The following is a 27,834-nucleotide window of genomic DNA, read 5'->3' on the forward strand; positions in this document are numbered from 1 at the left end:
AACGGTTTTTGTACGTAGCAGATATATGTAGCGCGCCGATCAAGAAACGTGATGTAACGCGCTATAAACACCGCGATAAAAAACATACCGGTGTTTATTTTACATTTGTTCAAGTAACGTTCTCCCGTGTTCATAATTTTTATGCAGAAAATTCTTGCAATCTCACGTATTGTACATACGGCATGGAGAAACTCGAGTCGAATGCATCCTCGTAGAATAAGCTAGAAAGATTTTTTATTTCTGCCAACCTAGACGTTACTCACATAAATCGTAAGCTTAAGAGCGGGAGTGCATTTTTAATTATGTAATAATACACGTGAGATATTTCTTTTTTTTATTGAAATGTTCTATGTCGTCCGGAACGAATTGTGGGGACTGGCTCATGTCTCAGTCGCGAGACGAAGAGCGGACCGCCTTAATCGCGAGTGAGTGATCTCCGAAGGAGTGGACAATCGCGTGAACACAGAGCCGACATTCACTCGGATCGTACCGAATCGCTTTCTGCACGGACTGTACGTCACTAAGTCCGACTCCTACCAAGATTAAGGTAATGCTCGGCTGATATGATACAATAGTTATGTAGTCTTTTCAGTGCTCTATGGTGCTTCCGCTGGATGGTCGCGACATTCACGAAGCCTTAGGATAACATTCAGAGCCGCAGAGGAAAAAAGGTATGCACCTTTTTCGACCCTTTGTCACATAATTTGCACATGCTCAAAGTCGCTCATTCAGATGAAGATTAGATTAAACGTGTCGTTTCCACCTATGGCAAAAAATCAAAAAATCATAAAGAGCATACGTGTTCTCTTTAAGCAAAAATTTCATGTAAATCCTGTGGCAGAAGAGTACCGTGATACTAAATTTATCAAAATTAATACGGCAGGCAGATCTAAAGCAGTCGGATATCGTACAAATATATCTTTTATGAGATAAATTAAAATCAAAGTGCTCACCGTAGCGTAGGATGAAGTTTTTGGTTTCCACTGTGGGAAACCACCACAATCACCAATGGAAGAAGTTGTTCAGGACCTGAAAAAAAAAGAAAATATATTAGATAAAAACTATTTGATAAAACTAAATCTATTGATAATAAAGTTGCTTCATTGTGTCAAAGAAGTTGCTGCAAGATTGATTAGATATGCAATTCTTAGTTGTCACGTATCATCATCCGTCTGTTAATTGCATTTGCTCTGTTTCGTAAATTATTATTCTGTAGCATGTCATTCAGTGTCCTACTTGGGAAAAATCAGTACTTTGTACAGATGTATAATTTCTATGAGAAAACAGCCATTGCAACAATGTACCTGAGAGGAGCGAGAGGGTTTTTTCAATGACAGAATCATAGTTATATAAATCACACCGAGCAGGAATCATTCGTCGTCATTGGACGGGTGTCTGCGGTACGAATATCCACGAAAAGGAGTAAAGTAAACGCGAGGGCGGCGAGAGAAATTCGCGAAAACCGAGCCTACGGCGATCTTTATCTCGGGATTTGCCCCTCTTTCTTTTTAGGTTATAAGGATATTATATCTCCGGAAAGAAGGTGCAAAGTACAAGGTGCGCGCGATTACAATCAGATACTTTGACTGTTCCCCCGTACACCTGTCCGCGCCTCGCCGCCGCGGTAAATTACAGTCGGGCGGCGCAATGAAGCCCGCGGGCAACTTTGGGGCGATGGTCAAAGGATTAGATCAGCTGTTGACGTCGCGAATCGGCGACGCGTGCATCGAACCGCGCACGGGGGGCGCCCATCGCCGACGTAGCCTCGCGGATGCACGGATAAGAAAGCGGGGGGTTTTCGTACGAATAAAGCACGGCGGCGGCCGTGCTCCTTTAACGTATCGATTGAATACCTTTCGTCATAACCTCAGGCGAGCTCGGGTAGAATTAGGTTAAAGGACGGCGTCGCTAGGACGGGATTCGGTCGCTTACCGTGCGTCGATGCCTGGCGCACATTCTTGCTTGCGAAGAAAAAGACACGCGGGGAGAAACGTTGAACGTTCACATTTCCTCGTTGAGCACCGGGAACGCCGCGGCACCGCACACTGTCGCGCGATCAACGCGATCACGATCGGGACCGAGCGACGTGAACCAAGTTGCGAGACGAACGGTGGACGCGCGCAGCGAACGATATGTACGGTCGAGAGGCGGCGAGCCGTGGCCGCGTCACAGCAGACCGGAGTCGAAAGCACCAGCGTTAAATATAGGATGCAAAATGCGTGCTGCCGACAAGACGAGATCCGCGGAGCGCCTCGCGAGATGCGCATACGATCGAGCACCTACACTCGGCGCCGTTTACCGTCGCTCGCGTAAGTTCAGTTGCTTCACCATGGCATGCGTGTCGCGCGTCTTGATGCCGCATGCACCGTGACTCTAGCCTTATACCAAAGTGATTCTGATACGTTAGAGCACTTATTAATTATAGAGCATTGTCGCTCTAGCTAAAATTGAACCAAGAAATGCTAAATGATTTTTTTCTCTTTCTTTCTTATTAAATAATTTTTATCGAGGTAGCAATTATTGAGCGGAAATGGGCCGTGCTTTTTAGACAGGACTACATTAACTAATGAGCCGCGTATCGAATAAAAACAGGTGTTTCGCCGATAAGATGTACAGCACCAAGCGGTGTTACTGATATAAATCTATTTAAAGAATGACTTTATTGAGAATTCGAAATGAACTGATTCATGATTCCTCGCCTTGGATTTTGATAAGAAATAGTATTACGTAATGAAGAGGCGCGTTTTTTAAAGAAACCCCTTGTAGACTTTCTGATGAAAGCGTAAAGACAGCATTAGTAAGAAAAGATAATGAAAGACAGTGATTCAGAGATTTTCTTTATCTGATTGCTAAAAAGAAGTAGCTTTAAAGCCTCCGTTCTTTTATTCATTTACTCTCACTCCACCATTCATTATTCGGTTAATCGCTCTTTTTACTTTCATTATTATTTGCTATTCGTCTTTGTTTTCATTCGTTACTTCAGCAAGAGAAAAAAAAAGGGAAAACATACTTTTAACATATCACCAACTATCTTAATTAAATGCACATTTCATCTACATAATTAAGTCTATGAACGTGACTCGAAATATATGCTGCCTTTACGGCTTTGTATGAATATCGAAGTACAAAAATGTAATAAGACATATGTGTTACTTAATTATCAATTCCAGAACTACCAATTTCGTCGAAGTGACGAATTTCAAATACTTTCCTGTCGATTACACTAATTAAAGATAAAAACAGCGAGGCTCATACGTTAAATTAATTTTTTATCGATTAAAAAAAAATTTGTTTATAGTCCTGCATATTTTTTAGCAACAGAAATAAATGCCATATAGTCATTTTCGCGATCTATAATAGTTTCTCTTTCTTATCTTTCGATTATTGTACTTATACCGATGTATCTTGATGACACGCTTGCTCGCGTTGTATCAATCATATCTAATAACGAGATGTTACTTCCGCGGCATGGCGGCCATATTTTCCCGTCGTGTACGCATACCTGCCAATGGGTGTTTGTAATTACGCAACACGCATGCACGTGTGTACTCGCAGCGAGATCGAAGCGGCGGCATTGTATTGCACGTAGCTTATTATTTCCGAAAATTCGATACCCGTTTCGTCTCCGACGTTAGTTACGACAGCGGGCGCGAGAGCTCGCCTCGTTGGCGGTTCATGCGCCGTGCGACTTCAGTGTCTGGCTGCAACATCTAGGAACAATTTATTTCGAGTATGACGCAACTTGCCGTCCGTGAATTTAACTCCACGTAAGTTTTTTTTTGTAAATTCAGCTATCGACGCGTTGCTAAAAGATTATTCATCTTCCTCTGCAAGACTGTATTTCCGTAGAAATTATCCCTTTGCACAAATAAAGACGGAAATTAATTTTTCGCGAGGTTACGTTACTTTCGTTTCGAGTTCTTTAATCGAATAAAAAGACGAGTTATTTAATACCAATTCGTATTGAATTGTACTCTGGAAAGTTAAAAGTGAAGAAATTCGACACTTGGCAGCAGTATTATAGGTATGAGATCTTTTTTTTACGGTACCAGGCGCGCGATTCCGTCGTAAAGAACCGATGCCTCGCGAGCATCGGAATCGCGCCGTTTGCTCGCGCTTTTCGCGAGGCGCGACCGCCGTTCGCCGCCTAGAGAATTTTTCAGCCCAACGGCTGGCAACCTGGATATCGATTGTCATTATTTATATCGTACGTTTCCTCTTCAGTCATCGATTCACTTTTTACATTTTACATTTTTACAGTAATGAGAGAGTTAAGTTTTCCCCACGGGCGTATGGTACTCTAAGTTAGCCCCCACATGTGTGATCATAGGTGTTGTTGAAGGGGAGTCGAGTGTGTGAAGAGAATGACGGATAGCCAGCAGCAGTTTTGCTTGCGGTGGAATAACTTTCAGGCGAACATCACGAGCCAGTTCGAGGCGCTGCGAGATGACGAGGACTTCGTCGACGTTACCTTCGCGTGCGACGGCAGGCGACTCCAGGCGCACAAGGTCGTCCTTTCCGCGTGCAGCCCTTACTTCAAGGAGCTGTTCAAGGTTAGAAAACCATTTTCTTCCCGCTCCCCACCTTAGACGTAGCCCGCCCCTCCCCTTCCTCCTCTCGACCCCTGTCCACGTCCTACCTTTCCCCCCATCGCTTCCACCGATCTCCCTCCCCTTCCCCCTTTCGTCCACCCAGCGGCAGCCGCCCTCCTGCCCCCTTCGCCCTCTCGTCACGTTCCCCTCGCTTTGCTCCTCCGCCTCGCTCACGCCCGAGGTTTCCTCGCCTCCTCTCCGCTTTTCGCCCACCCTTCGTTCCCCCTATGGCTCCGCTCGCGCCTATATGTGTTGCGTATATGTTACGTGTGTGCGTAACATGCATTTCCTCCGTCTCATCTCGCGTATGAATAATTCCAAAATTACACAACACCTATTTACACGACGGCCCGTCTTACGCCGCCGTCATATCTCCTTCGCCGAGCCTCATTTCTCGAACCGAAGCATACTTTGTGCACTCGCGGTTACGTCACGGCGAATCTACTTTTCACCCGCTGCCCGCGCTCACCCCCCTGCTCTCACCCCTTCCGCCCTTTCCACCGCGGACGCCCCGGTCGAACGAAATTTATAATTGCTGCCTGGTAATTAACGCGCCGACGAGGGGAGTCGATAAACGGCCGATGGTTCCGCCGTTTGTTCAATGGACAGCGTGGAGATAAAATTATGCAACTGTAATCTTTCTCCCTGTAAATTATTTTTCGCTTTATGTTTTCAGAAAATAAATGATTGAATAATATCACTTGTTAACGATAACGACATTAGGAAAGAAAAATTTTTTAATCGCGAAGGAAGGAATTAATCAGTTGCAGTGCGAGCTTGAAAAATCTTTGCTTCCTCCTATCATAGTAGATCAAGATTAATAATTTGATGCAAAAAAAATAAAATATGCGGAGAATAATGATTAACGTAATAATTCAATGTTTTTCCTGATATGTCTTCTGATTATACATTAATTCATAAAAATGTAGGTAATGATATCAGTGTAGTTAATCTGTGATCAAAATGATCGTTATGTAATTCTTTGTAACCTTAATTTAATCTGTTAAATTTTTATATATATATTTTTTTAAATATCCTTTTACATATGAGACTATAATAGCATGTATTTATTCGGCGGGATTTATTTTACAGACAAATCCTTGCAAGCATCCAATAATCTTTATGCGGGATGTCGAATTTGAACATCTACAATCCCTGTTGGAATTTATGTACGCTGGAGAAGTAAATATCTCGCAGGCGGAGCTACCTACATTTCTACGTACTGCTGAATCTCTTCAAATTCGTGGCCTCACCGACTCCCAAAGTAATCAGCACAACAACGAAAAGGTATATTTAACGTAAATTCATGAACGTTATTGATAATTATATCAGAATATAATATGCATTGTAATAATATTTCATAATTTATAGCATTTGAAGACAAATAACATCCATGCATCAAATGGCCGTGGTCTGATCTCGCCAAGCTTTGACGATGAGCGCAGTAAAACGCCACCACCTTCGAGCCCTCCACCACTGAAAAGGCTGTGTAAAAGAAGTGATTCACCTCCAGTTTCTAGTCCAGCACCCACTGTGCCGCCTTGTGCTACCATTACACCGCGTTCGCGCCCGCTTATCGAGCCCCAAGTTCAGCTCGATTGTTACAAAGATCTCGATATTGTTGAGGTATTTTATATTCTAAGCAATGTCCGATACATCTTACGCGTATCTATCAAGATTTGTCTATTTATTTTTTATTTGTACTTTTAGCCAAAAATAGAATTACCTGAATATGGCAGTGACGACGATTGCTCACCTAAACAGGAAGCTAATACATTGCCCAGTGGATTTCTCAGCTTGGATAGTGGCATGGAAGTGTTACCATCTTATCCATCGTCTTTTCAAGGTAATTAGTTTATAAAATATTTTAATTAAAATTTAAAATATTTCGATTTAAAGAATTTTCTTAATTAAATTTTTTTTTTTTTTAATATTTAATATTTTTTAAAATTAATTTTCTGTTTAAAAATATACGGTCGATTAATTTATATTATTGATTCTATTTTAGGAAACCAGGGTGTAGAAGGAGGAATGCCAGGTCCATCTCACGGGAGTACAGAACTAAATCAAGAACAGCAAGGTGAGTCCAAATTTACTATTTTTTGGTAGTGCGAGCACCATTACAAACAGCAACAACCTAGCCATTACATCACAAATGTCAAATGTGAGTAGAAACAAGGAAGCAGAAAGGAATCGTGATGGTTTGAAATGGTAAGCTCGTGTGTAGCTCGGTAGGTCTTGGTAGGTGGTAGGAGACATTTGACACTCGGAGGCTGTAACAGGCCTGAGTCCACAGAGTGCAGTTTGCAGTTAAGCAGCTGTGTTGTATGAACGTTACCGATAGCCCGGAAACTTAAATCATTAACAACTAAGTCCTGCGTGTACATATTCGAAAACAATCCCATCCCATTATTATGCTTTATAATCTTTTGTTTTCCTGCTTCACATGTATATTAATGCGTACATATACATATATACATACACTAGATTGCCACGGTAAAGTGTTTAATATAAAAATATTTGCTTTTTAAAAGTTAACGCTGAGATAATATTGTTGATACAGTATCTTATAATTATTTGCTTCCGCGATTATTAATTATAAATGCCATATTTACACGTGACAAGTTTTTAAATTAATTTGTAAATATTTAAATCACTTTGCTTTAAATCAAATTAATATATGATAAAATAATATAATCATTATCGCGTATTTATTATGCCTATCAGATTTTAAATTGTTCTAGCATTATTCGTGTCATTAATGTGTTTTAAATTTGTATAAAGCAATTTCAGATTGCTATCCCTTTTTTTAATTATAACTAAACCAATTATAATTAATCAAAACCTACATTTATCATCAAATAATTCACAATTAATAACGAAAGTCATTATGCTACCACATATTAAAGTAAATTACGAATCTGTGTCTACATGTCTGTAACGATATATTTAATCTTTTGCTTAGAAATTTTTATGTCTGTATGTAATAGAAAAATAGATAGAAGGTGTGCAGGGAACATGCAAAACAAGACTCACTAATTTACTGATTCTCATTATTCATCGATTCATGCTTACCATTGTTTTCAAACTATATGTTTTTTCTTACTGCATCGCCATTGTTTTGTCTGCCAAACATATTTGACTCATCGCATCCTTGCAAGTAATACTCTTGCGGGGGAATCCTTTTGTACTGTACCGTGCAGGCAGCAAAAATTGGGTAGCGCTAAATAGGGTTGTTTGCTGGTTGTTGCTGTCCTGTGGTGGGTGGTATCATTCTGATATTATACGTGGTGTGACAAGGCGTGGTACTATGCTGTGGTAACGTGCAATGCTGTGGGCTGCTACCGGTTAGAGCAAGTTGTGTGTGTGTTGCAGCTGACCTGCGTAAACTGCACTCGCTGGACCCACGCCCCTGTCCTGTGTGCAACCGCATGTACAGTAACTTGTCCAACCTGCGGCAGCACATGCGCCTCATCCACAACCCTCAGAGTGTCACTTGCCCTCTATGTAACAAGCCATTCAAGACCAAGCTGTACCTGAAGCGTCACCTGGTCAGTTTCCACGAACTCAGTGTGGCAGACAGACAACGTCAGGAAGAGATCTACCAACATCAAGTTAAGGTTCAGGTCCAGGGACAGGGACAAACGCAGGTTCAGGGAGGAGCTCAAGCTCAGACCCAAACACAAGTTCAGGCTCAAACACAAGCTCAGATTCAAGCTCAGACTCAGGCGGATAATAAGGTGCTTTTAGCAGCTCCAGCCCCACCTGTCCGAGGTGCTACTACGGAGGAAGGTGGGGCTAGCGGTGGTGGAAGCACCACGGAACCAAAGCTCAGATCGTATCAAACACAAGCTGGCGATAATGCTTATCCGGTAGAGGTAGCGCAGATTGGTGATTCAAAGCATTTTGCTAGCGGGATGTTGCAATTTGATGCTACGTATCACTAATGTGTGTACAGGATTTATTTATTTTTTAATCTATCGCGCCCAATATGATTTTGTGATATAGTAATGAATCAAGATTATCTTTATTGTTTAGTGAACTTGTGATTTAATAGGAAACGTATCTTTGTAGTTGACCGAAAAGTAGGTAGAAATAACGTTACGACACAAGGCTGATTCCGTATTTAATAATCAGATTCCTGCGCTTATCTCAAGTGCGCAGGTGTGTAACTTATAATTTTTAATATTTTAAAATGCGTATTCAATTCTTCTCGCACGAACACTAGTGGAGAACAAGATGTCAAATCTGATTGACGGTCGCGTACTTCATTATTTTCGTCCGTAATAAGACGCCTATATAGATCATTCGAATGATCATTCATACGAAGATCGACAGTGTATATAGGTTTGGGAGACTAGTTTACATATAAAAGTCCCGTGCCTATTCATCGTAAAGATGAACGCTGATGAGGGAGAGAACGACTAAAATGCCGATGGTGGAGCAGCCATCCCACCTCGTACTGATAATTCTGCAGCCGGATACTTGTTGTTTTATTTAATGCTATACAGTGTTATACAGACTACAGATATTTACTACAATATTATATTCTTACAGAGGATTATATTTACTTTATTATTGCAACGCAATGTGCAATGACATAGCTCGTACATGATATATTTTTCACATGCATACATTGCAATATACAGCCAATTGACAGCTCAACAGAGTAATAATATTTATTATTAACAGTTATCAACAAACCGTGATCGCAATAATGCAGCAGATTGAATTTAACAATATATAATAAGAAGGCAATGTCTCTGCTGGTTTCTTGTTTCTAAGTGTGGAAGGCTTGTTTTTTTGTAAGTACTTTTTACCTCAGTGGTATGTATATTTATGGAAATAATATAAGAATGCTTATTTTATTTTTTATTCTTGTAGAGAAATTCATAAATTATAATACTCTCATAATATTTGCATATAATGTACATACAAGTAACGTTTTCGAGTTATTTTATTTTACTATTTAATTTAATTTTCTAATAATTATTTTTCTCCGAAAATAATTTTTCTTTTTTTTTTTTCACGTTACGATAACTTTTACGTATCAAGAAATGTTTACGTTATATTTATATCTAATATAGCATTAACTTTATAAGAGAAATGCTACGTATCTTTTACAGAACAGAAAATAATTTTTAAAAGTATATTTTTTATATTTAAAAAACTACTCTTTAATACGTTTTTAATAATTCTGATATTGGTATTAATTTCCATTTTTTTTTTTTTTTTTGTACACGCAGGACGTTTTTATTATCTTCAACAGAATATTCGGTTTCAGCTTTCTATAAAAGTAAACCAGCACAGATATCTGCCACACAATTCCATAGCCATAGTACCACACAGTACAACTCAGGATCTTTTATATTATATTTTACAGATGACAATAGTTCCATAAGTACGATTTATAATAGCGATTCTAGGAAATGGGGCATAAAGAATGTTCCCTAGAATCGTCACTTTTTAAGTCGTACCATTCATATAACAGGCTCCTTACCTCACATACAATCAAATTACTAAACAGATGCAGCTATATATTATTATAATATATTTACATACAACAATTAACAATAGTACCGGAACGTTGCAACAACTGCAACTGACACAGTTACATGTCGATATTATACAAACGGTTTTTATTATCTGTTATTACATTGGTAAGTGATTGCAATGTTTTTTTACAAGTTAAATGTACTACGGATATACATTCAAGACTTTTGTTTTACGATATGAATGGATGCCCAGCACAACTGACAATTAGTACCGAAATAAGATTAGATTATAAATGTTGCATATCATATTATAATATTGTTATACATTTGCCGAGCAGTGTTACATTCATCAACTCTCAGGCTTCGGATCATACACAGATTTTATTTTCCTTTTCACCGATACTAAATAGATTTCTAATAACATGCAATAAATTTTTATTTCGTGTATAATATTTATACTTTAATTACATATAATGTAATACCTTGTAGAACAAGAGAGAACGACAGATTTTTTTTTTTCTACGTTATTTGATAAAGTATCACATTTCTCGTTTTATGACAAGCTCGTTTTTTTTTTCTGTTAACAGCAAGTAATTTACAGTTGATTTTATTTTGAAGAATATTACTTGTCTTCGTTATTTTTGATATTTGCTTTAAGTTAATTCAGCATCTACTCGATCCTTTGCCTGAGAGATCCATATACTGTGTATATCAGAGTGATGTGTTACAGAATGTCACATAATAGTAAGCATCATTTGACAGGCCGGACTTCGCTGGGCATTAAAACCGGTTACCTAGCTAATATCACAATACAATTTCAAACATTCACTGTTATAATTGCGATTATATTACGAATTCAAATGGTGTGCAAACATTCCGCAGCACGGAGACAACAAAGAACAGAAAAAAACAGAAAAGTAAAAAAAAAACAAAAAAAAAACAAAAAAAAATGAGAGAGAAGGAGAAAGAAAGAAAGAGAAAGAGAGTGTGAGAGAAAGAAAGCAAAAGAGAAGTAAAACGATGATATTATCGATTGAACAAGCACACTTGCAGCTAATAGAAAGAAAAAGAGAACTTTGCATAGTATTTTTTGGGTCTAACAATACAATTTACCATATATAAAATGAAAAAGGGGTATCGAGCGACATACATCGTGTCGTGAGGAGTATCTTTTAGTGATGAAATACAAAACAGTACTTGCCATTTTTTCCAAAAGAACTCGATGAGTAGGTACAAGCAAGCTCACTGGGAGAAAAAAAAAAGTATCTTTTGTCTGCGATAATAAGTTTTAACTTTATCCTACTGCGATTTAGCATTTGTATCATGCGTTGTTACGACTATTATTGCTATTACGATAACTATTACCGCTATTATTACCAATATCATACCACCCATGACTACTACTATTACTACTACTACTATTACTACTACTATTACTACTGTCCTATTACGATTACTCTTATTAACGCCGTTAATCTGAAACTTTGGACGCACGTGTATTGTTTGGAGAACAATTTGTGTTCGAAAGAAATGTATTTCAGTTTTCTGCGCCGTGCGTTAACAGCGTGCGTCGCTTTACTCGATCACAAAAAGAGCATTATCTTTTGGTGCATTCAATTATATGTTGTATATATGTAAATTATTATGTAATTTGTATACGCGTCACACACAAAAAAAAAAGAAAAAAAAAGATAACTCGTGTATTCGATCGCTAGCTATTACTAATATAGATTGTAGTCGTAAGGAATATTACTTTGATGGAAAGTGATAGATGGTTTCTCTTTTAAACGACGAACGTCTTTCTGTTTCTTTTTGATTTGCTTGTAGTATCGCAAGTGGTACTTCGCAATTACGATTTTATTTAAACTTTTTATTTGGTTTTAAATTAAAATTTTCAATTCTAGTCATTGAAAAACAATATTTTTCATGCATTCATGAAATTGTATTATTATTTAAAATCGGTTGTCAGTATTAATATTAAAAATTATTATCTAAATTGAAAGAGATTGATAGTATTAAAATACTTTAAAAGTATTTTTTTTAAGAAATATTTTGTTTCGAGGATATTCGTAATGGACTGTTATTTTTAAGACTACATATTTGATTTTTCTTTAAATATATTTTTAATGTACTTTCAATGAAGTATGTTATAAATTAAGAGAACATAACGAGTGTGCAAGAATATGTGTACTTAATATTTTTAATTATTATCTCGTTATAATTATCATTTTTTCATCAAACGTCATTATCAATTCTGAAAGTAAATTCTTAGTTTGGAAAGTAAATGTTTAATTCTCTATATTAATATATGAGATTGATATAGATAAATTCGTAGATTTATGCATGAGTGTGATAATATAACAACACTATTTTTAAAATAAGACTATTGACCTATTGAGAAAGAAAAAAATTGACAAAGATCATATTAAAATTGTGGTAGTATTACAAACGCAAATATTAAAAAAAGGGAGAGAGAGAGAGAGAAAATACATGGCGATGTCTTCGTTGGAATGAGAAACCGCATTTTTTAAGGCAATATAATCTATATAATTTTTTATCTAAATTCTGTTGCCGATGATAGTGTCGATCCCTTTACGAGTGTACTTTTTCAAAAATATATAAGCTTAAGAAATAGAGTTAGAGTCTAGTACGCTCGAGAGGCAGCAAAAGTGTGAAATTTTCGATGTAAATAGCGGCAATTTTTCCAATATGACTGTATCGAAGAATATTTCGCTTCTAAAGTAGCCACATGCTAATATTTAAGTATGATATTTATTCAAATCATGGCGTATCTGAAGTAAGTTATTCTCTAAGTAAACGGGTAGGTCAATAGCGTTTCGTGCTATCCCCACATATAATTATACAATGGCAATCGCATTGCAAAAGTATGCATACGACTGATTTTCAATGAATGCGAGTGTGAATGCGCGGAATGTACTGAATCGAGGCGTATAAGAAAACTGAAAGAGGAAAGAAGAAGTACAATATTTTGTACTTGGCGAAATTTCTGAACAGATAATTGATGAGAAAATTCGTATTGGCTTCCTCTTTGCCACGCGTGAAAGAAAAAGAAAAAAAGAAAAAGAAATATCGCGTATGTAAAAAAAATAGTCTACCGAAGTTCTCGATGGAAATTTCAAATTATAAACGAGTTAAATTCTAAATTTTTCTATTTAGTTTAGTTTTTTGAAACTTAATGGGATGAGACTTTACGATTTCTTTGTTAATATTTATTAATTCACAATTAAATCGTTGGAAAAAAAAGAGGGAGAAGATAAAAAGATATTAAACACGATTTTACAAGCTCCTATCGAGATATTCGTTAGATATAGCAATTTTGTAGCGACGAAACTGATAGAATTAAAGAAAAAAAAAATCGATGAAGTGCTCTTTTTAGGCTGACCGTACGGATTCTACGAAAGTGACTTATTATTGGCTTAATGTAAACGCGACGGAAGTTGGTGGAAGAAAGTGCAAATTCTTCGATTTACGCTTTAAAATGTAGACCTTCTTCTTGTTTTCAATAAGCAATTATCTGGACAGAATGAGCTCTGCATCAAAAAGAAAAAAAAAGAAAAAAAAGGACTCAAATAATGCGACATTTACCGAGAGATGTATATTTTACTTTTGGCTAACGTTCCCGCTAGATACTTTTTCCATAAGGATTTGATACGCCACGATAATTTATTTATTATAACTATGCGATACTGCGTTATATTTAACTGACTAGCTGTCGGTGATGGGCGCAAAGTATGGTTTGACAGTATTTGGATACATGTGCAATCGTTAAATATAAATTTATATCCGTTTTTATAAAATATTTTACATTTTTTTTTACATATTTAAAGCTCATCGTACATGCAAAAAAAATTAAGAGAGAGAAAAAAAAATATGTTGGACAATATGTGATTTTTACTTCCAGTAATATAATTAATACAATAATTAATTTTGATTAATTTTTATACATTGGATGTATAAATGTGCCGATGGCAAAAGAATTTCTAGATACGATGTATCCGTTTTTTCTATAAGTCTACACTGAAATTTCTTTTACACGTCGATTTCGTTAGATATATTTAGAAATAATTGCAGCGATACAAAAACTATACGTGCGCATGTATCCGATGCCCAACACTACAAGTAGCTTAAGCATCGTTGAGCTTGCATATGCTTGCAATTTACTGCACATACGCTGCACTTAATTTATCGGAGATTATCTGGAGCAAGGCTTGAACCTTTGTGCATAGATACGTCGCAAACGCGATTTAATTGATTTCTTTCGCAATTGCGGAGCACGGAGAAAAATTCTTGTGCTTGTTATGTTACTGAACGAATAGTGAAGTTGTATAGAGGCTATTTTTATTTCATTATTCGTTAAAATAGCTTTTACGTTATTTCTTAAGTTATATTATTACGTTTATCGCAAAATTGCAAAAAAAAAAAAAGAACAAAACATTATTCGAAAGGGTTAGTGCAAAATGTGATATTTGCAAAGATGAATAGTATTATACGTTGCCGTCCATTTGTGTTTTTTTTTTTTTTATAGAGTGGTTTATTTAATTTTGATTTTTACTTATGTTAATCACGCATTGACATAAGCATACGAGTTAAAAAAATTTTTAATTGACCGTTCTTAAATGCTTTCTCTAGAAAAACCAGTCTCAACGTTTCGGCTCAATTTTTTTCGTCGCTCGATTATCCACAGAACGGAAGACAATTATTTTCTTTTATATTGTTCTAAAAGTTTATTCTGAAAAATGCACAAACGGTTACTTAAGAAAAAAAAAACGAGAAAAAAAAAAGAAAAAACGAAGAAAGGCTTGCGAAGGATCGCGCGGCACTGTCGCATTACGTATAAACCCTATACATGTATACAACGTGCGTTAATTTCGCTAGCGACAGATGCATCAAGTAGCCATAGATTTGTAATCAAGTGTGCTTTCCACCTGGCCCCCCCCTCTCCCCCACGTTTTTGCGACACACAAGATAACACGCGAGTATCATTGTTTTATCACAATGTAGGCGGCACGATCACTCGATCAACGTGGGCCTCTCGCAATTCTCGCAAAATACAATACTAAGCATAATCCTATCATAATAGCGATGTTCCTATCTTACGTTTGTGTTTTTGTACGTGTCTCAACCGCGGAAGGAAAAGAAGGAGGAAATTTATCCGCGAACTCTTTCGGCTATGGAAGAAAAAAAAAAAAAAAAATTAAAAAAAAAAAAAAATTAATAATAATAAAAAGGAAAAAAAAACCCCAAGCTCTCGTTGAATAATCTCGAGACTTTCCGTCTGGCTTAGCGCAATATCCTGTCGTAGCGACTCGTTCTGTACCCGAAATTTTGTCAAATGATACATTTGAATAAAGTAATTCACATTTGTACGGAATATGCATTGCGTTCTTTTTGCATAAAGGAGAAAATAGATGGAGGAAGAAATGAATTGCTGCACTGAATCAACCTTGAACCATACCCACCGCCCGCCTTATACACGACATTTCTACCTCTGAACATACAGCACACAAACATATTTCTCAACACACCCTGATACATTAGAATATTTGTCGAAGTGCTCGCCAACGTAAATGGACAAGTTCGAAATAGTACAGCTACATAAAATGCAACAACGGAGAGAATAACGAGAACATTATTTCTAAAGGTACCCTAACTGAAGCTTCAATTAAAAAAAAAAAAAAAAAAAACTCGAATTCCAAGCATCACCTCAAGACGTTTGCGATATCGTAAGTGGTCTGACTATCGGGGGATTTCGGATTTAAATCGTGAGTTCTTGATCGATCGGCGGAGGACCAAGGGAAGATGTTGAGGGAAAAAGAGAGGAAAAATCGCAGAGAGAAAATGAGAAAGAGATGAATGGAGGAGGCGGAGGGTGATTTTTGGCGGACGGCGAACGTGGATGGACGAAGGAACTAATCTAGATTGGTCGGCTGGTGTGTTGCAGTCGCCGGTTTCGATACGGAGGCAGCTGGACCGTCGTCGTTGGCGTCAATAACGATTTCGAGCGTTACCGGCGCCGTGGAACCGGTCAGCACCTGGGATACTCCGCGGCCTTGTCCGCGATGCGGCCGTTTCTACAGCAACAACAGTAATCTACGCAGACACCTCAGATCGGCCCATGCAACCGCCCCCGACCTCCTCGTGCTCACGTCTCTGCAACGAAAAACCCTACCGTACGGGATCACAGACGTCTCCTTCGTCAACGGAGAATGACTGAGTTATCGATAGATCGGGACCTGATCTTGTTACAGTGACATTTTTCGAATCAATTAACGGTCTTAGCCGATGTGTTCCCTTCGACCCGGAAGATCGTCAGTGCATTTATTCGCAGACATCGGCGCAAGCACAATATACATAATTATCAATATATAACTACATTCTCAATGTGAAATTAATATTTAATAGAGATTTAATGAATTGGGAAAGAGTTGGTTCCTTTTGAATATGTTTAAGAAAAAAAGAAGAAAAAAAAAACAAAAAAAAAAATTTGCAAAAACAAGCAATGAGGCTGTTGCAAAATTTTTAAGAAGCTAAGTCCTGCAGTAGACATTTACTCTAGGCAATTTTACGTATGATGAAAATAGCGATGTTTTTCATTTTATATTTTTATTTTTCATTATTTTCTCTTCACCTGCGCAATAATTAATTTTTTTTTTACTTAAGAAATTATTGTAATGAAGAAACGTTTCCGTGTGATTATTTCAAGTATTATATATAATTATTAATATTGTTATTTCTGAAAATACTACAGTTTGAAGTATTGCGTTAAGTTGAGAATACCCTGCCATCTTTTTATACGAAAGAAATAAAGAGATCTTCTCGCAGAGCAGCGTACGTGTGTTCGGCTAACTCGAGAGGTTTTATTAATCAACGTTTTGCATTATTTATTAGACTATCTAGTTAGAATAGGTTTCTTCTTTAATTTCGCGTGAAAGAACTTTTATTTATTAAGAGATAAGCGCTAACTATTTCTTTTCAACAGCAACAGTCGTCGAGTTTGATGCTTGATATGCATCGCAGAGATAAACTCCATGTAACAACAGGTGAAGCCGCTTTTTTTTTTTATTCCATGGGATTTGTATCATTTAAAAATCGCGAGATTAAACGCGTGTCTTTTCGCAATTAATGATTACAGCACGAAGAGTACGTCGCGGTAGACCGCGACTCGGAACTAGAGGTGGCAAGCATCCGTCGCCGTCCGTTCACAGAAATTCACCCTCTAGGAGCGACTGGCTACCTTTGGACATGAGAACTACCCCGCCCGCAGCTATGCCTGCCTTCCGTGGATTCGAAGAGTCTTCGTCGGATGGTGTGGTCAGTATTATAAATTTAATATATTTGTAACTGTACTGCCGTTACGTCGTTTGACTTTTTTTTACAATTATCTCGGCCTACATATATGTATATATATATTTTTTTTGAATTTTTAGAAATGTAAGTAGCGCGATAATAATGATATATTGCAACTTTATAGAATGTTAACGCGTTCTTCTCCCGCAGGTTCACTTGGGCGAGGGTATAGCTGTGTGCGAGGAGCAACTAAGGGCTGTCAAGTGGAGTGATTATCGCAAGTTGACGCGTGGATTAGCCGCAATATTGTTCAGCCCGACGGAGCTGGCGACATGCTCCGTTACCGGTCAACGTTGGAGCCGTGCCGGCACGGCTACCGAACGTCCCGTGAAACCTGCCCTTGACAAGGCTAAGGTTCAAGCCATTATATGTAAGTACGCAACAAGCCAGGGAAGCTAAAGAACACGTTAGAAAATATCTTTCTCCGAACGCGATACATCACCTACACCCGGCATTTTATTATTATTATTTCTTTTAATTTTTTTCGTAATTTAATTTGCGTTTTCGCTGTTGCAGCTTACGTAACGTCGAGGTTTCCGTCAGTAGACGTTAGCAGTGTGAAGCAGGTTTTGGCGTACAAGTGCAAAGAAAATTCCACCGCTCTCAAAATGAAGTCTATACGGTACATATGGTAAGCCCTGGTGCTTCTTTCGCCCGTCACGACCACACGTAAAAATTAAGAAACCCCATTTTTATACATTATTTTTTTGCCTACTTGCAGCGATAGACAGGACACGGATACATCACCGCGAGGTGAGTCCGAGGATAAGTGAGAGGGGGTCCAGGGTGCGTGCAGGGTGCAGCCCGGCCCTCAGTTTCGTCGCGTCCTCCCGCACCCTCCATCCGATACGATCTACTCGTTGCAACGCTCCCGGGGCCAGCGAGGTCACGGCGACCATCGTAACAATAATAGTAACAAACAGTGCGCCGATGGACGTTCACGGCGCAACTACGAGAAAGGGCACAGAGACGAAACGTCTCCCACGTCATCCACGCAGGCAGGTCTCGAAAAGTTGATGCCTCTACACACGCTTCACGGCGCATTTCATTCCACCTTACGAACGGCGGCGGCCTCGTACATTTAATGTATCGACTTAGCCAACAGCAACGAACGAGATCTAATCCTAGCAGGATAGATAGCACGAAAGATAAAAAAAAGAAAAAAAACGAGCCGAAATGTTACAGATGCCGTTTCGACATGCGGTCTAAATGATATTACGGGATATTCAACATTTATTCACTTTCTTTGCCTCTGTTTTTTTTCTTTTGCCGTGAAACTTTCCAGATTTTCATAGAGAGAACAACCGACATTTTCTCGTACGTTCACCAAGGAAAGAGATTAATATGCTTACAAGTATAAAAGTACACCGGAAATGCGATTTGCGAAGCACAAGCACGGTAGAGAAATACATTAAATAGAATGTACGACAAGTTCGCGTAATAATATATAATAATATATAATAGAAACGCGCTGTTTTGAGGATAGAAAAAGTTACGAGGGACGGAAATGGGTGATTGTTTAATTATATATTACAGCGAGATTAGTCGTGTTACGTGCAATTTTTAACTATCGATAACTTCGAGTATACGTATCATTTTTAGAAGCTGCTAGTTGCTTCGTAGTGTTTCAAATTATTCATATTTACAAATCGCGGCTAACAGCTTCAAAAAATTTGATATACAAGTAGAAAGGGAAAGGGAAAACGTCAAAATCGGATATCTATTTAAGATGTAATATTCGAATGTCCGCATTATAAATTGATCGAGATCAGACAACATATGTCGAAAACTTTTTTTCAATTTTATTTTAACGATAATTGTTTTATTCATTGATCGTTTAAGAAGTATAAATACTGAAGGAGTTGCGTAGGAGGAAAAATTATTCATTTTTTATGGACAATTATTTATTTCGTAATATGGACATTCGATTGTAAATAACAAATTAAAAAAGGAATTCGAATTTTAACGAGACGCGATAAAGAGTTATTATTATTGGCGTTCTTGCTTGAGAAAGAAAATCGTCCCTTCGCGTAATGCGAGGTTTCTTTTGCCAACAGGCAAGTCTTTTGACTCGTAATAAATTTCTCTTCTGCAATATTTGCGCGCGACACGTTAGCAAGAGGAGGGACGATTCAGTGCAAGAACGTACGTACATTAGGAGGATTTATTTGGTTTTGGCTGTGAGCTGCGACCACATGTGAGGGAGGAGATCTGTGTGGCTCTAATGAAAGAGAACGCACCCTTCACGTAGAGTGAAGGTGGGTGATAAATAGTGAGAAGGCAATATTATAAAGAAAAAAAAAAAGAATAAGAAATGTTATTAAAAAATAGCATGGTCGGACGGACCAGTCCGATCCTACCGGGATACAAGGGTAGACTTTCACATAGAGTATGCCTAATATATGAATACATAGTATAAATGTATAAATACAGAATAATATAAATATATTATTATAAATATTATAGTGATATATATACATATATTACTATATTTAATATATATATTATTAACGAAATAGATGAACTTATATATTATTTGTTGGGAGAGCATATTACATATATATTACACATATTTAATATATTTAGAATATTTATTTGTTGATTTGATGATATATACATATATATGTATATGTATACATATATGTATCTACACATATATATTTACACATATAATATATATGATTTTTATAAAGGTGGCGCGAGCGCGGCATGGAAAGGCCGGCCTATAAAAGCGTTTCAAAAAAAAATAAAAATGAAAAAAAAGGACAAAAAAAAAATAATTACAGCGAAGAAAATGGGTGCATGCAGATTTTAATAACGATATGTATATGACGTGAAAAGTGTTCTCGTACGATTGCAAACTTCGCATCGATCGTTACACGCGTAATGGCCCGATAACAAGTGCGATCGTGCAAAATTGTCTTCTAAGGCACAGAAGTTTTAACAATTCTGTTTCATGTAGAACATCGGAACAGTTATATGCGCGATTGCGATTTACCAAGCTACGAAATTCAATTAGCCAACTGATTAAGTCCGGTTCAGATTGTCCGCTTTCGTTATTAACAACGAAAGCAGGGGATTGCGCTTTTAAAATAACCACATGAATAGTAACGGCAACGAGAAACGAATTAACTATCGAGTTTCGACGGCTTATATTTGCCGTTTCAACGTGATCGAATTTCTTGGATGGTATTAAAAAAAAATTTGTTTTTTTTTTTTTTATTAAAAAGTTAAATGTAGTATAATACTGTGATTTGTTACTGCTCGTTTAACGCTAACTAATCGAACAGCCTAAGATAAGAGCCAATCCTTTTATCGCTGGCCTAATGTTACTTATAATCTAAGAGGTCCAATCGATAATGCTTTGTCCTTTATCGTTAGATTTATTAGGGAAATTATATTTTGTTTATATATAACTTAGCCTCTTTTTTTCTTCTTATTTAATCATGTACGGGTTAGAACGTGGAAAGAGTATTTAATTTAACGTAACATGATGTATTTTAATTTAGAAGTCACGGGAGAAGAAATGTCATTCGGGGTGAGGTGGACGAGAAACACTGAATCGGCCTTAATTACGATACTCACTACAGTCCGTTACGGAAATGCGCTCGCAGTGAGAACGCATGTGCATACATATATACATATTCATGCATGCACATCGCATAACACACATACACGTTCCCATATCCATATATAACATTCACGTAGCAGGCTCTCATATTTGCAGATATGCATATCGACGAGATATTAAAAACGAGCTTTCTCCTTCTTGTCTGTTTTTTTTTTTTTTTTTTTTTATATACGCGGATAATATAAATGAAAATTTTTCTGCGCTAAGAAAAAAATTTCTAACAGTTTCTACAGCGTAAATTTTTTTTTTTTTCAAATTAATTACGAAAATTAATACGAAATTTATTTAAGAAATGCTATGTCGATTGTCGTTATTATTATTGGTTTATTTCGATAATGAGGAAACGCTACGTTGAAAGTAGAAAATAACAGCAACGGCGACGTGTGGAAGAAAACACGTACTCCGTTGTTCTAATTGTTACATTTATGTTCACAGGGTTTGATTTTATTACTTAGAAATGTTTTATGTCGCTAACTGGAATTTATTTTATTTTATTTTATTTTTTTTGCAAAGTACTATTTTTCTCTTGTTAATTTCGCGGTTACTAATCACGGGTTCTCGTGCTTATACACATGTACTGCATCCAGAGCATGCGGAAAAACATAGTAGAACTACATAGGGTTTTGATCTTCGATCGTTCACGTAGCCACCCCAGAGTAGACAGACGAGCTTGTACATAGTCCCTTACCGAATGTTATACGATAAAAAAAAAAATAAAATAAAATAAAAAAAATAACGAAATAATCACGAGGGAAAATCGCCGCGGAGAGGGTATTTTTCTCCGCGGCGCCCATCGTGCTATCAAGCGCCTACGATTATACGATTAGCGTGTTGCTCTGAACAGAGAATGGACCTCGCGTGCAAATTTGTCAAAGTCAGGAGTGTCGCGGTCTTAAATTTTGCGGCAGATCGAAGCGAGGCAGAATCCCTCGCGCGAGACGCGGGCACCTCGGCCAAAAGGAGCGATCCTCGATAAATCGACGATGAAAGTCAGTGCCAACGCGAGAAGTACGAAAGTTTCAATGTCCAATTCTCTTTTCGGATCACGGGAGAGTAGCGTGTGCATATTTACCTGTGTACTAAGCATACCATAAGCAAAAAGTTATTTCCAACGAAAAAAAGAAAAAAGAAAAAAAAAACAATATTAAAAGGAATGGGATCGTTGCAAGTTACGCGTATACATAGATAGCTCGCGGAGTAGGTTTAAAAACGAAAAGAGCGACGAAGTTGAATGGGGCGAGAGAGAGAGTCACGAAAGTAGAAGAGAAGGGCGAAGGAGATAAAGGGTTGACTCGACAAGTAACATACTCCATGCCTTATAACAATAGGTAATAAAATACGCGTAAGCATAAATAGATCTATTTAACTAGCGAATTAAGAATTAGAGTGATCGTATATTGTTCGGACGCACTCAGCGATGGGAAGTGAATTTTTTCAGGCGAAAGAAATGGCGAGTTTTCATTCGAGATTAAAAAGCACAGAGCTTCGGGACGTCAATAAATTTTTTAGCGCCGTCTTGAACTCCCACCGCTCCGTGCGCGTCTTTGTAAATGACAAATGAACGCTAATCGAAATATTTGGGCGAGCAAAGGTGCACGATGGTCGAAGCAAGTTACTTAAAAGATTCCACCCCCATCCTATGAACTCATTAAACTTCGGCGCTAATTGAGGACGAAATCGAGCGGTTCATTTTCAAGCGAAAGTACGACAATGCGAAATTTAGACTAAACGAACGTAAGAAGGGAAAATCGAAGAAGATGTCGGTAACTGACTTGCTTTATTCATCGTGCGCTTTCGTTTCTTTCAACCGTAGTAAGTAGTGAGCGTCCCTAAACGTAGTAGGGAAAGTGATGCCGCTAAGTCGAACGATGCTGCGTGATTTGGAGTAGTTTTTAATCGCTTTCTATCGGAGATAGAAGCCGGAGTAGATAAAGTAACCGCGGAGGAAAGAAAGGCCTCGAGCTAGACTGCATATCGTAGTTTGTGATCTGTGTGCTTTCGATCATTTGGTTATTTTTATTTTTATTATTATTTCTTCTTTATTTTTTAAATTGTTTCGGCTGCTAAATTGTTTGTCAATCATTTGCATACACTTGACCATCCGCATATTACACTTGTTCATTAGAAATTAGATTTAGCATGGGTGATATTAGTATTTTCAATTAAATGCCGAAATTTCCACGAGGCAACGGCGTTCTGGGGCTTGTACGTTATTTAAAAATCGTGGTCGACGTTTAAATACCGTTTGAATTAGCAACGACGTTCAGAAATCAGCGGCGAGTGTCACCAGCTGGTATTATAATTTCTTTTTATGTATACGTGCAATATCAATTACGAGCAGTTTGTCCAAAGATAATCGCAATCTTTTATGGTTACCATGTAATAGAACACACCGAGCGCTTTATCCCGTAGAAAACGCGTAGTCCTTAAAAGCTGTGAGAACGATAGTGAAGAAATCGACCATTAATATTTATTTAGACGCGCGATTTGTAGGCAGTAAGTCATCCCGGAGACGGATATAATTTTTTTCTTTTTTTTTATCTTTTTTTTCTTGTCGAGCCCTATTTAAATATTAACCCTAAATAATATGATTTACTTATGGAGTGGAAGAAAGACTGGCGGACCTTGTATTGTGGATTTACAATTGCGCAGTTCTTTTGCAACTTCCATCCACGTGGACATTGCAAGTGTTGCGTGTGTATTTATATTATTTATATCTATTTATATATGTATATATATAAATGAATATTGGGAGGACGGTGAAAAATTGTTAGAATATTTTTAAACGCATCTTTTGCTTCGCTAAATAAAAAGGTCAGAGTCTTCTTGCACCGTTTAGGGTTGGAGTCCTTGTCTAAACTATTTCATACTCGTAGCATCGGCGATCAAGTTTCTGGGAAGCCACAGCCATAGTATCGTTATTTAAAGATTTCTTTAAAAGCATTAATAATTTGTCAGAAAACTCTGCGCAGTTTGAAATTTTATGAAGTGAAATTTTTTTCCACAGAAACTGCTCGTTAGGAAAAGCAGCGTCACGTGGTAATACTTTTAATTTGCACTAAATATACCTCTGCCAGTTTGATTTAATGGATCAACAGGAATTATTGTGAACCTTCTAAAATAACTGTGAATTGATTACGTAGCAAAACTTTGTTTAGAAATTTTTAAATTATTTTAATAATTTAATGCTCTACCACTTAAAGATATCCATTAAAAAACAGAAAAAAAATTTACACAAGAGAAAAAGAAAAGAAAACGTTATGAGCATTTTTCAATTGTATCTGAAAATTTATACGGAAGATAGTTTATTCGACAAATTGTATGAGCTTCGTTTTTAATGCTTTTTTGCTTTTTTTCCAGGGATTACTTTAGTTAGATAAGAAGTGAAAAATGAATGTAATTTATACGCACTATAATTCGTAAAGTAACGGTAGATTGCGACGAAAAAAAATATACCGCTGAGCGGCTAGTGAAACGTATTTATGCAATAATAGATTAATAAGTAGAGTATTTCCGACAGCGAACGTGATCCCACGTGACGTGAAGCTTTCCTTAAAAATCGTTGGCAATATCGTCGAGGGAAATGTGAAGATCGAGATCGAGAGAGCGAGTGGTATTTTCGATCTTCGAGCAATATTCCCGCGATTGTGATACGCTATTAATAATCGTCAAACGTCTTAATCCGTTTAAGCGCGGCTTATTGTTCTGATTTGTTGTGTCATTTCAAACTTCTGTGTTATTTTTAATAAATCCATGGATTATTTTGTTTCTACGCCTATCTTTATTTCCGCACGATCCTGGATTTTTGGTTCCTCCGTTGAATTTGTTGTTTTAGCCCTAAAGCTATGTTATGAAAACGAAGTGCTTAACGAAGGAGTTCTCTGTCTCCCATAAGTATTACAATAGACAGATGCATGTAGGAAGAAATCTGGCGATTGTAAAGCGAATGTCTATTTACGAGATCTAGGATAAGTGAATTTAGGTAGATACGTTTCTACGACAGGACTTTTTTTTTAAAACACTTGTACGTCTACGAACTAATCTTTGATTTACATACAATGTCTTGCAACTTCGATCAATTATTATACTTCAAGAATTACCACGCAGCTTGGTTCGTTCTCAGAGAGGCTTCACCTTTCAAGTCAATGCACGAAACAGCAGCAATAAGCGATACTGTTAATTAATTAGATATAGCGTTTGTCGAAAAGCGCCAAGAAAGTGATCCAAGACGAACGGTAGACATTGCGCTTGCCGATCGAGCGCCAGCGATTCGGAAAATTCACAAAAAAGGAAATTTGATTTCCTTAATTATTCCGTGCGCGGAAAAAAATTTTTTTTAATGTTACTAAAAACAGATGCGAAGACGGAATATAAAAACAGCGAAAAAAAAAATGATGCAGACGTTTTTATTAAACGATCACGAAATGATGTTTCCCGCAATAGAAATAATTTTTCTCGTACAGAAAAAAAGAAAAATTAGATCATTGAAGTATTCCGATAAAGTTCGCCCGGCGCTCTAACGGCTTTAAATAATACCGTAATTGTGATAAAAAAAAAAGAAAAAAAATAGTTAATTAGTGGGTAAACGTTACATATACGACGTAATGATCGTCGACGCGATTACAACGACGGTCTACGACGTTAGATAAGAGGCAGATTATCGCGAATAAAATAAATGCATACAGGGATAAAAGTATTGTGTAAGGGATAAAAATCATTAATTGCGTATAATCGATATTAAGCGATCAGATAGTTTATAACAAAACCCATAGATCAGTGATAGGTAGAGAAGTATATATAAATATATATATATACACACACACAAATATATATATATAGATATATATGACGTATTAACGAATATTGGACTACCACTGCGACGTAAACGAGTAAATAAACGATGTACTTATACATATACATTAGTCAATGTTCAATGTTGAGATATTTATCTGAAATAAAATACATATACGTTGTTTACACCATATCGTCCATGGAGAAATATTATTTTTTAATATCGTAAAAGAATGGCCCTTGTTCTGAAATACTGTGACGACGTCCCGTAACTTGCATCAAATTTCACGATAGAGTATTTTTATATATTTTTTTATTATTTCTCATTTTGTGTATCGTATATCACGTGAGTATATTTATATAATTTATATAAATTCTTTTTTTTCATATTATTCTAACTATTTATATCCCTATAACTTGTTTTTAAAATTAAAATATTAATTTTATTAATGTCACATTATACTTTATCATAATGAAAGCTTGAAATACATATTTATGTTAATGTGCAAATATTAAAATATCTTATATGTGGAATATACGACGAAGTAAAATTCTATCTTGATTTCTGATGCGAGCAGATCATTACCGGATTTCAAGTTAAATCCGTGTGATAATTCTCCTCCCCCATCCCCCCGCCAGAACTATTTAATTTAATAGTATTTAACAATTGATTTAATAAAATATTTAATAATTAATTAAGGTATTGTCAAAATGCGTTTCAGCGTAGAGATTTATTATTTAAATTAATTGAATATTTGCGAGATAAGTGAATTATTAATTGAAAAACAAAATATATGTATTTAGTTTACGTTAATATTAAACTTGCGAGCTTAAACGGGTCTGTGAAGAAGTCTTTCGATTTTTTTACGACGAGACGCAAACTTCGCAGAGGTTGAATTTCCTGTATATGGAAAGTTTAACCATTTGATGATCTACGGATTTATCAACAAAGCTTGTTGAGCTCTTCAAGAGATCTTTTTATTTTATGCTTCTAACTTATCCTACTCGACATGATTTACGAGCTTATACTAATGCCATTTCCGATTTATACATATTTTCACATATATTCACGCTTCGAGTTTTCAAAGCAAAATGACAAACTGAAACACATGTCGAAGCTTTTAGGCGTGTTTATTTATCGAACAGGGAGGAAGTTTTTCAATATTTGATAAAAGGTCAAGTTGATAACTGTTATTCTAAAATTTTAATCATTTAAATACTGCAAACATTTTTATTTCCTGCACGAGAGGGTTTTAAAATAAATAAAAATCATGAAATAAGTAATAAAAATATTAATATTGTATGTAAATCTATATTGTAATATTTGACATGTACGAGTAAACTGCATGGTAAAATTTTTATATTTCCTCGCTTCGTATACATAATCCTTTTTTTATTTTATTAATAAAAATATTGAAATAAAAATACTACCAGCAACCCGCTGAAAAATAATGCAATAAATAATTATGTATAATCCATTAAGCAGTCGGGCATGCTTAAATTTTATATCGATTATAGATATAAGTTTCGAAGCAAAACCTACACAGCCAATTACAAAAAAAAAGAAAAAAAAAAAAAATAAAAAAAAAATATATAAAATATAAAAAAATTAAACATACATCTGAAACAAAGTTAATACTTCTCCTAAATTTTAAATAGAGATACATGTCAGTCGCTAAACCTACATATTGCAGTGTCATGTAGTCTTCCGGTGAAACGATCTTGCCTCTTGTTATTCGAATATGAGACTATTATATGTCGGCTCGATATATTCATACGAACGGTACGTGATATGCATTCGCGAAGAAAGGTTCGGAAATACGTGGCGGCTTTCCGAGCGGTGTGAAAAAAAAAAGAAAAGAAAAAAAAAGTAAGTGATACAAGAAACTTTCGACAGCTTTCGGAAACTTTTCTAGATCGCGAGGGACTTTCGAGAGCCTCAAAGTCCGAGAACCGT

At 36.6% G+C, this 27,834-nt stretch overlaps 1 protein-coding gene across 3 annotated transcripts; it reads left to right on the forward strand.

Annotated features, from left to right (window-relative positions):
* The first annotated feature begins 4,181 nt into the window (after nucleotides 1–4,181).
* LOC139108856 (protein abrupt) lies at nucleotides 4,182–22,228 on the forward strand. Of its 3 annotated transcripts, none has more exons than XM_070667480.1 (9): nucleotides 4,182–4,553; nucleotides 5,685–5,879; nucleotides 5,964–6,218; nucleotides 6,303–6,438; nucleotides 6,601–6,672; nucleotides 17,241–17,419; nucleotides 17,606–17,825; nucleotides 17,972–18,086; nucleotides 18,177–22,228. In XM_070667480.1, exons 1-9 carry the CDS (start codon nucleotides 4,365–4,367, stop codon nucleotides 18,226–18,228), a joined length of 1,413 nt encoding a protein of 470 aa, XP_070523581.1. In that variant the 5' UTR covers nucleotides 4,182–4,364; the 3' UTR covers nucleotides 18,229–22,228. The 3 variants fall into 3 exon arrangements, with proteins under 3 accessions (XP_070523581.1, XP_070523582.1, XP_070523580.1); XM_070667481.1 differs by having other exon boundaries at nucleotides 17,972–18,077; XM_070667479.1 differs by lacking the exons at nucleotides 17,241–17,419; nucleotides 17,606–17,825; nucleotides 17,972–18,086; nucleotides 18,177–22,228 and adding an exon at nucleotides 7,968–15,479 and having other exon boundaries at nucleotides 4,184–4,553.
* Nucleotides 22,229–27,834: the final 5,606 nt, after the last annotated feature.

The sequence above is a fragment of the Cardiocondyla obscurior genome, linkage group LG16 (genome assembly GCF_019399895.1).
Source record: "Cardiocondyla obscurior isolate alpha-2009 linkage group LG16, Cobs3.1, whole genome shotgun sequence".
NCBI classification, from domain to species: Eukaryota; Metazoa; Arthropoda; class Insecta; order Hymenoptera; family Formicidae; genus Cardiocondyla; species Cardiocondyla obscurior.